Consider the following 12824-nt stretch of genomic DNA (forward strand, 5'->3'; position numbering starts at 1 on the left):
GCTCAGTGCCAGGCCACCTTACTAAAGTGAGTGTTGCAATGAAGTGAGTTATTCTCTGCATGCCCATGAAAGCAAGGTCTACACGAGCAGATTGTGCAGACTCACTGTAACAGTATCACGTAAGTAGTTTGAAATATTGTAAGAACTGTCAAAGTACAACACTGTCATGAGAAAAAGATGGCTCCAGTAGACTTTGCAGCAAAACCACACTTACTGTTTTCAGTGATGCCATAGGTGTGTCTGAATGGAAAGTCACCACCACTGCCATCCAGTCCACTCTGATCCCTTCCAACCCTCGATAGCGTTTCTAAGGCTGTCAATCTTCATAGAAGCAGACAGCCTCAGCTTTCTCCCAAGGTGACTTTGAACCACCAACCTTGTGGTTATCAGTCTAATGCTTACCCGACAGTGCCACCAGGGCTCTTTAAATTGAAACCCAAAAGATTCCAAATTCAATTTCTCTGCCCGTCATTTGGTCAGTAATTTCCCTATCGTGTTTATTTGGCAATATTTTTGTAAGTTTTTATTGATGAGAAATTCAATAAAGAATCTGATTTTTGGAGAGCTGAGTAGCCAGCAGGAGTAGATACCTAGTCCAGGAGTTTCTTTTTCAAGCATGAGGAAAGCAGGTGCTGGTGAACAGGGCCACCCCGTTAACTAGTGGTCAGGATTCAGAGCTGGGCACCACCAGGCCACTGCATTTCCAGACCAGCTTTACCAAGTCATATTCCCCTTATAGTTTAGGAACAGGTGTATATTTTGTTAGTTTATATAAAATCATGTCAGCATTTTGCCTCTGGAGAGGAAATTCTTTAAAATTTAGGTTAAAAGTACAATGAGTATGGAGGTACAGTGTCACCCAAAGTGACATGTGATGTGTCAGATGGAGTAGATCTAGACATGTTTACCTGTGGCCCTTCCGTTTTGCCCTGCAGCTTGCTCAGCTTTTGGCGGAATTGAATTCTATGCCAGATTTCTTCCCAGTAAGAACCCCAAGCTCCGCGCCGGTAAGTGGAACCCCTTGCAGCTACAGATGCTAATTCAAATTGACCTACTGTTGGGTGGTTTCCAGTCACAGCAAGTGCATGCGTGTGTGTACGTGCTCTCAATTTCAGAAGAAGACCTCGAGGCGAGCCTTCTCGGAGGGGCAGATCCAGCGGCGCACCAACCCCACCCGCAGCGCGCGGCCTCCCGAGAAGTTTGCCCTGGAGAACTTCACAGTCTCGGCTGCCAACTTTGCAGAAGAGCTTTACAGTTTGAGAAGAAGGAAGACCATCAGTGGGGTAACTACTGACTATAAGCTAGTTATTCTTGGTGGCAGCAGTCATACTCAACCCATGGGCCCCCGAAAATGCACAGGGGCTGATGCAGTTTCTGCTCAGACGGGGCCACAGACCGTGAATTTCTCCCCAGCCCCCCCAACAGTGGTGGTCCTGGGAGCACTCTGAGGAACACTCTGGTCTGCAGAGCACACAGTGCGTCCTGACTGCAGCTGTGCTGGGGAGCATCCCTGTGGCTCCTTGCCCCCGTGTGTTGGCATGCACACTGGCTTCTCCCTGGCCCTGATTTAAGAAGGGGCCATTTGAAATGCCCCGTGTGCCGGGAGTGACTTTGAACCCTTTCTCTTTGTGGCTCTTTTAATCGAGATTTACTTGGTCTAATTCAACTGACCTTCCAGAATCTAAAAGCCAGCAAACCCGAGCTTCTTGCTACGTGGCCTCGCCTCACTGAGAAGGAAGCTTGGCAGCAGCTCTGCAGGTGGCCCCTGACGGGCTGAGAGGAAACCGCAGCGGGCTATGGTTAACAGCGGTGGTGTGGGCGTTCACGGATCTATGGTTTTGTCTCGGACCACACAGAATCCCCGATTCCAGGCTCTGCCTGTGCTCCTTTCGCAGGCCCGGTGCCAGGGCTACAGACGGCGTCGCCGCGCCTCCTCTTTCCGGCCAGTGGAGGACATCACGGAAGAGGACCTAGAAAATGTGGCCATCACTGTCCGAGATAAAATATATGATAAAGTTCTGGTAACGTAATAGTGTACAAGTGGCTTGCATGCTGCTGGCTCGAGAGGCCGAGGCCTTGGCTTCTAGAGGCTCACATTGTGTGTAAACTGCCAGGGCATATGTCTTGCACCGTCGGGGTGGGTTGATGGCTGTAACCAAACAGAAGGTAGCTCAGTACAGACACTTCCTACAGGAAGGCTCTCTGGGGAAATGCAGTTTATTTTCACAGTGCATATCATGTCTATTATTATGCTATTACCTATTATCCAGGAGCCCTGGTGGTGTATCGGTTGTGCATTGGACTGCTAACTGCCAAGTCAGCAGTTTGAAACCACCAGCTGCTTCCCAAGAGAAAGGGCTTTCTGTTCCCACAGAGAGTTAAGGTTTTTGAACCATACGCGCAGTTCTACTCTGTCCTATAAGAAGAATCACTGTGAATTGGAATAGGTTCGATGGCAGTGAGTTTAATTTGGGTATTTGTTTGATACCATCTGTATGTAGATTGTTTGCTCATAGAAGTACAGAAAGCAGCCAACTATATCTTCAGTTGACTGGGCCTGGGCTCAAGTTTGTCGCCATTCACTTAGAGGGGGGAGGGTTTGTGTGCTTCTCCGGTGCTTGCCCCACTTCGTCACAGGAACAGTCGCAGCTCACACTAAACAGATTTCACACTAGGGTAGAACTCCAGACGCTCAGGCCATTTTGGAGGGAGCTCACCGCTGGCTAGTTGGGGGTCCTTCCCGGCCACAGCCACCTTCACACTTCTCTGGCTTTAGAATTAAGGTGGCTCACCTCCTCCCCGCAGGCTCCAGTTTGTACTGGAGAAGGAGTTCGCGCGATTCGAGAAGGCACCTGGTGGGGAAGGGACAGCTGTGGCCCTCCCCGCACGTCCAGCTGCTCTCCTCCTTCCAGGGCAACACTTGCCACCAGTGTCGGCAGAAGACCATCGATACGAAGACGGTGTGCCGGAGCCAGGGCTGCGGGGGAGTGCGTGGACAATTCTGCGGACCCTGCCTGCGGAACCGCTATGGGGAGGATGTGAGATCTGCTCTCCTGGACCCGGTAGGAATGACGCTTGCATTTCTTAGCTCTTGTGACAGGGAAGGAAGCCATAGCTGGGGCTCCTTCACAGCCTTTATTGGGGACCTGTCGCTGCCAGCTCTGTTTTTGGTCTTCAGGTTGTGGGAATGGGAAATAGAGTTTCTTTTGGCAACGGGACAAGCTATCCAAGGCACAGGGGAAGATTTTGTGCTGTTTACCACTGCTGTCTGATACACGTAGATTCCATATAAGAGCTTTAACCATTGTTAATTCAGGTAATTAACCTAGCCTTTTGAATACATAAGCTCCCTCTGCAATAGAACTAACCTTGTGTTGTGCTTGCGAAGTGAGGCTATGCAGGGTAGACAGCACTGGAGAGGTCTTCCCCAGATGTGATCAGAATCCCGGCAAGGCGCTGTCTCAACTCGGGGCACATGCCCACTGGTGTGTGTCTGTCTGTCTTAGGATTGGGTGTGTCCTCCTTGCCGGGGCATCTGCAACTGCAGCTACTGCCGGAAGCGCGATGGACGCTGTGCCACAGGGATCCTCATTCATTTGGCCAAGTTTTACGGTTACAATAACGTCAAGGAGTATCTGGAGAGGTAAGTCTGGCCTGGAGGCTGCAGCCCCAGGGTCAGGCAGCAGGGAAACCAGCTGCCTTGCTTCCTGGGTGATTTCTAGAACGCACCTGGAGTGCTGTCCTTTCCAGTTGGAAAAGCTCAATGCTGAGATTACTCTTACTAGGAATGGTTGGTTACCTGTCTTCAATCATTTCTGCTTATGGTAGGAAGCAAGAGCCCAAGGCAGGCGAAAGACATCCTCTCAAACCAAAGAGCCCAAGCAGTTGACACTTCCGGAGTCCTGGAGGGTCTTTAAGAAGCAGAGTGTTAGGCCTTTTCCCTGAAGAGAAAGGTCTAAAGCAGTTGCACATGTAGCGAATTCTATGAGAATGATTTGTAAGGAAGTGCAAGTTTAGGGCAGAATCGTGCTACATAAAGTAGTAGCCGAGGGCATCAACTGTTTCTCTCCACCTATGGACAAGGAGAGAGGGGGTGGCCTCCGAGTTTCAGGTAGACCGCAGCCCTCACACTTTGTACACTCTGACAAACTACTTCCAAAACTCACACTTCCCATCTTTCCCTCAGCTTACAGAAGCAGCTCGGAGATGGCCGTTAGGCCCCAAGACCACTCACCTCACTGTTGCTGCCTCCAGCGCCTGCCATGCTCTTTTGCCTGAGACGATCGCTTACCACGGTGTTTGTATACAGAAAGTCTTTGTAGAGTGTCTATGTCTCAGAAGAGTTCTCAGGAAAGAGTAAAGCAGAGGCATCTAATACATACCTGCTTGTATATATTGAATTGCTAAAAGTATATACCTATGAGAAAAGCACAATTTAAGGGGGTGGGGGGGAGAGAGAACCCAGGGAAGTCACAAGAAAACGTTTTAGAAGCAGCTCTTGCCTTGATCTTTTATGTCCTAAACAGTTTGAACTCTAGGCCTGGTTTTCCTTTAAACAAAGTGCAATTAACCATAGAATTCTAGAGTTATATTTTTATTGAAACTTGAACAAAAGTAGACCATTAATGATCTACCGACACTGGAAGCTCAGAGCGCTGCTGGCCAGCAGGAGCGTCCTATCTCGTCATCCAAGACCTCCGAGTCCTGGAGCCAGCTGCTTTAAAAGATGTTTTAAAAGATGTTACTCTCCGCAAGCACTATGTCCCGCTTCATGAGGGGGGTTTCCAGCTACCTTGCTTTTGGAGACTGGTGTGCATGCATGTTCAGGGAGACTTGGGTGGAACAGAGAGCTTTTGGCTTCCAGCATCTTCCTTTCTCTTTAAGGCTGATGTCTCTCTAACAAAGTTAATTAATGCGCATGTAAGTTACTGCACGTTGCATAGCTGGAGACGCTGACGCCTCTCGTGCCTGGAGAGGGTGTGAGGACCACTTACGCTTCTAGCAGCAGAGCCACACCTGCCAGAACCCATTTGGCGGCCTTCTCTTTGCTCTTGAGCCTGAAGGTCCACACGTAGTTGGGGCCTCTGGCTTTGGTTCTGTACAGGGGGCACTCATAGGTGTGCTTGGTCTCCTGTCTGTCCATGGGTATGGCTTTCGCAAAGATCACCGGCATCGTGGATGTCAGCTCCTTGAGGCGGGCTTCGCTAATGGTCCCCGCCTGCACATCCCATCGGGCACCTGTGGTAACACAAGAGGATTTCGACTGTAAGGCATGTTTCTAGCAATAAATGTTCTGCCTTTTATCACGTTATAACTTGTTGGCGGTCTTTCCTGGATTGGCTCTTTATAGTTCTAGAGTGTGTATCTAACAATTCAATGTTCCTATGTTAATCAAGAGAAATTCATTCATTCAAGCACAGTCACTTACAGACAGCATGTGCCTTCCTCTCCGTTCTTTAGCGGTCTGGGTCTGGCATTTACTTTAAAAGGAGAAGGAACATCTTGGCAAGGACTGCGATCACATCACATTTCAGGAGGTGGCCTGCAGACCAAATGCCCCGAGACAAAGTGAATTTGGACAATACTGCGTGCCCTGCTCCTCCTCTTAGAGGTGATGACTGTATTCACTGCCAGGAGCCCTGGTGGGTTGCTAACCACAAGGTGAGGTATTCTACGCTGCCGCTTCCTTAAGGAAAGACAGGCTTTCTCCTCCCATAGGGGCCCTTCTCTAGGGTTGGCTGCACGTTCGGATTTTTAAGTATTAAGTGGCAGCTGTCACCCATGTGCCTCAAAAGGTGGCTCACTGTGGACACTCACATCCTGGCCTCTGCATAGTGGCAGTGGCAGAGTGAAAGACGTGCTCTCTAGTGGCGGGTACTGTGCATGGCAAAGGACGAGCACCACCTTGAGTCCGTCCGAAAGGGCCTGGGTACCTCACCTTCCAGGAGGATCCCGTGAAGGTAAGCGCCTTCCCTCGGTGGGTGGCCATAATCCTCCTTCGTCTTCTTGGTCACGTCAATGGTCAGGCACGTCTTGTCCAGCGGCCACTCATTTTTCCGAGCTGTGGTCTGCATGATTGCTTTTAGGGAGGTGAGGGATAGGAAGTCAGGAGGGCACGAGGCTCAGGTTCCACATCGTATTTTAGGTTGTGGATTTACAATCCTGCACAAGGGTTGACGTACTATATACATCCCATGGGCTACCTCTCACTGCTTTTGTACATGAAGTTTGTTTCCCCTAAATGCTACCATGCCTGTTGATGTCTGCAGCAGTGACCATATAGGGGCCATAGAGCTATATTCTGTCTGACTCTTTACCTATGGGCTTTATTGAACCTGATGCTCAAGTGAGCCATATCCCAGCCCACTTCATCACTCCTTTACCTGCCCTGCTTGCTCAATAGCCACCTGGGAAGCTGGGCAGAACTTGTGCCACGGGTGTGGGCTGCTGGCACGGGCGGGGCCTGCTCTGCCCCAACCCTTACCTGTTAAGAAGGACTGTGGGTTGAAGAAGCCAGAGAGCCACACCACGGCTGGAAGAACAAGGTCTTGTGTCCAAGTATCCAGTTCTCGGCACCGTAAGAGGAGGTCATTAAACCTGGTTAGTAGAAAAAAAACAAACCAGACCTGTAGCCATCAAGTCGGTTTGGACTCGGAGTGACCCTACAGGACAGAGTGAAAGTGAAACTGCCCAGGTGGTTTTCTAGGCTGAATTGTTACCGAAGAAGCAGGCGCTACATGCATCCTTCTCTAGCAGAGTGGCTGGCAGGTTCCAGCCCACCTTTCACTTGCAGCCTAGCGCTAACCCTCAGCATCACCAGGGTTGCTCCTTGTTAATGGCAGGTTGTAGAAGGTGCCTGCTCACAGCAGCCCTGTGTACCACACAAAACGCTGTTTGAGCCCATTGCTGTGTCCGCTGGGCTAATTGCAGAAGGAAGGGAGAATTACATAATCGGTTTGCAAGATCGTTGCCTGGGGATCTGTAGGATGTTGTCCCTTTAAAGGGCTAGGATTTTTTCATTTGTTTTCCTTTTGAGCTTTTCATACATCCAGATCTCTTACAGTTCTTACCACAAAAAGTAAGAAAGGGTGTGAAGTATAGAAAGTTAGGTGCTGTGAAGTGGGCTCCGATTCACAGTGACTCTATATAAAACAAAACAAAAACATTGCCCTGTCCTGGGCCATCACAACTGTTGAGCCCACTGTGCCAATCCATCTCCTTGAGGGCCCTTCCTCTTTTGCAGAAAACGAGGTAGCTCTTGGTGATCTATACGTAGGGTAGCTGTGAGTCGCACCACAACCACAATGGATGACAGGTGATCTGTGTGTGTGTACGGCTGACGAGCACCTGAAAAGCCCAGGTGCAAGGGGAACACAGGACCAGTGTGTCAGAGGGGCGGGCTGCCACCAGAGTTTCCAGGAACGGCGGTAAGCAGAGGCAGTAGAATGTGCAGAGGGATTTGTTAGAAGTGATTGACTGTGAACATGGCTTCAGAAATTAGGGATAGAGTAAGAGAGGAAATTAATTGAAACTACATTATTTTGGGGAAGAAGGAGGAGAAGCCATTACAGAAATAAAAACAGAACAGTAATAATAGAAAACTAGGGGGAAATTCATAGTTAAGAAATTAATGAAACGGTGCTAAATAAAATTCTAGAAAATCTGACATCTTTTCCTGAGGTATTTGAATGTGTATATTGATGAGCATTTGCCCAAGGAATATCAACACTGAGTAAGCAATATGTGTCATAATTTTAGGAGACAGAAATTCTTGTGATACCCAGCAAAGACGTGAATCCTGCTAGCTACAGACTTCACAACATCACTAAGAGACTAGAATGACACCAATAAAGTTCCTCCTACAGTGTGTTGAAATTTTTATAGCCAGCTGAACTATCACTGAGGTGTAAAACAACAGACTAGGTGGCATGAAAAAACAGCAATTAAAAACAAAACAAAACCCACAAGGTTTTAAACCCAAGAAATAGAGGAGTCTATTTAAATTATGTTTAACATCCTTATAGGTAAAGGAAGATAAAAATAACAAATTATAGAACTAAAATATGCTATTTCCTCTACCCTTGATATCAATAACTTAGAACTAAAAATTGTACACCAAAAATATAACTGAGTTAAAAGACAAACAGTTGAAGGTACAATAAAGATCTACTAGACTATATAGCAGAGAGAGACAAAGATTGAAAATCTAGGAGGCATTACTGTAAATACAGGTAAGAGAATGGGTAGTGGCCGAGGAGGCCATGTTCAGGGAAATCAGGGTGAGTTGTTTTCAGAGTGGAAACACCAGGTGCTGCTTTCATTTAAGTCCATACACAGGACCTGGTAAGAAACTTTTAAAATTAAACAAATGCCCACCTAAAAAACTAGAACATTGAGAGGAAATAACCGGTCTTTAAAATTGCAGGAGAATAGATTATTTGGGAAGAAATGGGAAGTACAGAGTCATCAGGTACATTGAAAGTTATAAGACAGTTGAGTTATAACAACAAAGTTCTAAAAGGAAGTACTGATTGTTTATAAGAATTCTATGACCCAGTGAACCCTCAAATTTAAGAGTCTGAGCAGAGGTGATCTCTTAAACACCCCCCCCCCACCTCCCCCAAAGCCCTGCTAAATGTCAACCAGTAAGCAAGACCTGGAATGAAGAAGTGATGCACACAACAAGGGACAAAGGGAAGGCCAAGTTGACTCCGTGGCACTGACTGGCTTGGCTGAGCAGCAGCCTGAAATCTGACATGGGTTATTTATAGTGTTGACGCACGGAGACCAGCGAGAGGTTGGCTCACGTTCACCTACTGTGACTATTTGCTGGCAGCTGTGGCTGCTTCCGCACGGCATCTCTGACTCCTCTGTGCATGTCATTCTCAAACACAGGTGCTGGAGGGCCAGTGTGCACAGCTATGGGATTCTAACAGGACCTTCCAGCTCCAGGTGTAGAGTACATTCTGGTTTGTGGAAGAATGGTTTAGAAAGAGTAGAGACCCGAAACAGCCAACTAGCAGCCGGAGATTACACTAGCCCTGAGTAAACGGAGTTTCTGCCCCTGGCCAGGTGACATTTCTGTGCTTGGACTCACGGACTGGCGACACCTTTTATTTACTGCAGACCATATGACTTGCCTTTAAAACTTGGCTATATGAGATAGCATTAAGCTAGCACTGTCTTGGAAAATATAAGACGACATGAGAGCAAATTCATTTTGCCTTTCATGCCAATTTTAGACAATAAGGGTTCCAGTTATCCCATTTTTTGTTGTTTCTTTAGATGAAAAAATCTAGGCAGAGAGCCAGGGATATTTCCAAGGGCGTTTTGACATTGAAATGAATTCACGTGAAACTGGCTGCAGAGTTGGCACAAGTATCTGGGTACGTCCATAGCACAGCCCTCACCGTTCTCCAGGCAGAATTCAGAATGCAACCGAGACGGCTGCCCGGGAGCGTGGGGGCAGTGAGGATGTGGGGAGCTTACCACTGAGCCAGGCCATAAGTTGAGGGGTACGCCAGCTTGCCCCACGTGTCGGGTACCACGTCGTAACACAGTGCAGCCTGCTGGGCTTCCATCTCGGGAGACAGCGTTAGCTCGCCCTTGCATGGGGACAGGACCGCACGGTGAGCGAATGCCGTTCATTGTGGATGCCCCGACTCCAGAACCCTGATTTGACTTACCTTTAAACCAAGGTCCAGCTGTTGCAGCGACCCACGGATTTCTTGAAGGAGAATATTCATCCTCTCACATTCTTGGAAGCAAACAAGGACGTAGGGGCTTCTATTTGAGGTTTTCTGCATGATCTCCGACACGTTGAACTCTTCTGGAAGTTTTTCCAAAATGTCATCCAAGACACCCTTAACCTGAAACCATGCAAATACACACACACACACACACACACACACACACACACAGAGATTTAGCTCCTTCTGTTTCATGTCTCGGCCGTCGGGGCCGTTTTTTGAAGTAAGCTTTCAAATATGCGTCAGACACCACTGTGACTTCTGTGGTCCATTGATGAGGGGAAGTGTCCAAGGAGGGAGTTACAAGATTGGATGAGAAACCAAGAACAATTCAAGCTGCCCAGTTTTCAGACTGGACTGCCCTGTACTAAGGGTCGCTGACTGCTGAGAGTCCAGCCTGGGATGCCCTGTGCTTCAGGGCACCGGGACCTTGTGAATTCAGCTGCTTGGAATTGCACACTGGGGAAGCCTCTCAGCAGGAGAACGAACAGCATGGAATAACGATTCCGGGAAAACAGGAAACTATTCCCAGAGAGGAGAGTGAATATAGTTGTGTAACTCTGGGCATGGAGAAAGGCCCATACTAGGCAGGCAGTGATTTTGCCCACAGAGCCCAAAGCCACCAGAGTCTGAAGCTTGGCTTTGTCACTTGCGACCTATGTCATTCATGTGATCCCTCTCTGTTTCCCGATCTGTAACATGGGGGGGATGAAGGCGCTCCTTTACAGAGTAGTTGGACTAAAAAGGGTTTCACTGGGTAAGTGAAGTGCTCTGTGCCTGTGCCATGTCTTACAAGTATTACTTAACATGCCACAGGGCAGTGGCAGAGATCCTGCAAGGCAAGTTGACAGCAAGAGAGAGGCTACATGAAAACCAAGTTACAAAACACATTTTCAAAGAGTTGATGAGAAAAGAAGGGTGTGTGTTTGTGTGTGTGCCCTGAGGATAGCTTCCTTTACTCATGTATGCCCTGGGAGTCGTGCTGACTCAACTTGGATCTTGGTGCTCAAGCCAGTTTGCCCTGCAGTCAGTGTCTCTAAGTTCAACAGCGCAAAGGGGTTGTTTCCCAGGAGAGGGCACGGGGGCTCTGTTGGCTTTTCTTCAAATGCCAGCAACCTTTCCTCTCTGCGAGCCCTAAATCTCGACAGGGAAGAGCTACTCTTACATTAAGGGCTATAATTGTCATTAAGTACGTTTCCAGGTATGTAAGGACCTGATCAGAGGAGGCAGAATGCCAGTACTTAGGTACTCTACCCTACTGTGCTAATTAGAAAACATGCACACCCACATTCGAAAAGCCAGGTGAACGGAAAAGGCTTGGCGCATGAACGAAGGCTGGTGATTGGTTCTATCTTCTAACCAGCACATCCTAAGATTCTTGAGCCTCTATTTTCTGTAATTTCCTGGGAGCAATAAAAAGTTTATACACCAACGATGAAAATATGCCATCCAACACAGTCCGCCCATGTCCCCATTCTGTATATTCAGCCTCACTGAGCTGGTAAGACCAGCAGATAACTGGATGGATCACAGGATTGGAAAGTATTGCCTGTCTTCAGTCTTGGCCAGATTTGCCTCCTTTCCTTGCCTCCTTGGATTACTGCCTGAGTTTCTGACATCACACTTTGGAAGTGCAGCCCAGCACATGATTCGTCTGAAGTTGAAAGTGTAGCCTCATTTCAGCAGAGGCAGCCTGAAAGTGCAGCAGAGAAGCCCCCCCGTGAGCTGTGGGAGTCGCCAGACTTACTTTCTGCCACTGCACCTCCCTCTCTGGCTATGTGATCTTGCTTGGCAAATTTACCTATAAAACATGTGTGCCGATATCGTTCAAAGCCACTGAGGATTAAATGAGACATTTGTGAATCGTTTTTTTTAGTGCCTAGCATAAAATAAAACCAAACAATATCATCAAGTTGATACTGACTCATAGTGACCCATAGGACAGGATAGAGCTGTCCCTGTGAGTTTCTGAGACTCATTCTTTGTGGAAGTAGAAAGCCTCTTTCTCCTTCTGAGGGGCTGGTGGTTTCAAACTGCTGACCTTGCAGATCACAGCCCAGCCCGTGAGAGCCAGGGCTCCACAGCACATAAATAGTCAGTAAATGGCTGTGGTTACCTCTGTTTTGTGTGGGATAAAGTAAAGCACCCTTACTCAGTTTATGATTTCTGATTTAAATTCAGCTTCTGGTTTAAAAACCAGAAGACTATTGTATCCATTTATCTGCTTCTATTAACTACTATTTTTCCCCCAAGTCATTTTACACCTTGTTCATTTTCTTGAAAAAAAATGGGAAGTTCTTAGAGAAGATATTAGCATATATGATAAAATATGCTGTACCAAGTTTGAAAACACTCACAACTGCCTCACAATTGGCCTTCTTTCAAGAAATGATTGAAAAATGTTGGGAAATGCTACTGAAAGGTTCTGGGACCTCACAGTAATTTTGTCTAATGGGCAGTGACTTCCAACAACCTGAAGCCTTGTCAGCCCGGTCCTGAGAAATACTTTTAAGAGAGAGAAGGGCCAATTTATTTCAGGAAAAATCTATCAATTATTCAGGTTTCTGACATTTAATCAGAAATGAAATTTTAATCTGTAACTTGGGGGAACAAAGGGAAGAATTCATCTCTATCCTCTTCCCATCCTCTCAGAGCATTTAATAGGAGGGACAGTCATAAAGCATTGCTGCAACATCTTAGAAAACTTGCGAAACACAAGTATCCATATGTGAAGCTAATAGTTCTTGGCATACTTCCTTCTTGCAGGTCTGCCTGCTTCAGAGGGTAGTGTTACTTCCCTGAAGAATTCTGTGCTCAGTGTGGCTTCTGATGGGTACACACAGGGATCCTTTTCAGTGCTCTTGGAGTTTGAGGAACAAAAAGTCAGAGGCGGCAAGAGAAGGGCTGTCGGCTGGATGAAGTCAGATTTCCTTACAAAACTTGCAGGACAACCCTTCCCTGGGAAGCATGAGCTGGTGCTTTGTTGTGATGGACAAAAATGCCTCAGTGTAACTTTACTGGCCTTTTCCAATTTTCTTAAAACCTTTTGCTAACATGCTGTCTCCTTTAATATGT

At 47.4% G+C, this 12824-nt stretch overlaps 2 protein-coding genes across 3 annotated transcripts in view; one reads left to right on the plus strand and one right to left on the minus strand.

Moving 5' to 3' along the window:
- The window catches only part of CDCA7L (cell division cycle associated 7 like), a 39906-nt gene extending 35525 nt beyond the window's left edge, over positions 1-4381 (plus strand). For both annotated transcript variants that reach the window (XM_075558319.1, XM_075558318.1), the window contains exons 5-10: positions 936-1007; positions 1116-1283; positions 1896-2021; positions 2913-3062; positions 3507-3643; positions 4187-4381. In XM_075558319.1, the coding sequence (XP_075414434.1) occupies positions 936-1007; positions 1116-1283; positions 1896-2021; positions 2913-3062; positions 3507-3643; positions 4187-4217 (684 nt within the window). In that variant the 3' untranslated portion in view covers positions 4218-4381. The remainder of the gene's footprint in view (positions 1-935; positions 1008-1115; positions 1284-1895; positions 2022-2912; positions 3063-3506; positions 3644-4186) is intronic.
- Positions 4382-4984: 603 nt separating this feature from the next.
- DNAH11 (dynein axonemal heavy chain 11) overlaps positions 4985-12824 on the minus strand; it is a 319324-nt gene continuing 311484 nt past the window's right edge. The window contains exons 78-82 of the mRNA XM_075557332.1: positions 9687-9869; positions 9490-9605; positions 6485-6597; positions 5939-6079; positions 4985-5238 (exon numbers count right to left, since the gene is read on the minus strand). Of these exons, the coding sequence (XP_075413447.1) occupies positions 4991-5238; positions 5939-6079; positions 6485-6597; positions 9490-9605; positions 9687-9869 (801 nt within the window). The 3' untranslated portion in view covers positions 4985-4990. The remainder of the gene's footprint in view (positions 5239-5938; positions 6080-6484; positions 6598-9489; positions 9606-9686; positions 9870-12824) is intronic.

Source organism: Tenrec ecaudatus, chromosome 9 (genome assembly GCF_050624435.1).
Source record: "Tenrec ecaudatus isolate mTenEca1 chromosome 9, mTenEca1.hap1, whole genome shotgun sequence".
NCBI classification, from domain to species: Eukaryota; Metazoa; Chordata; class Mammalia; order Afrosoricida; family Tenrecidae; genus Tenrec; species Tenrec ecaudatus.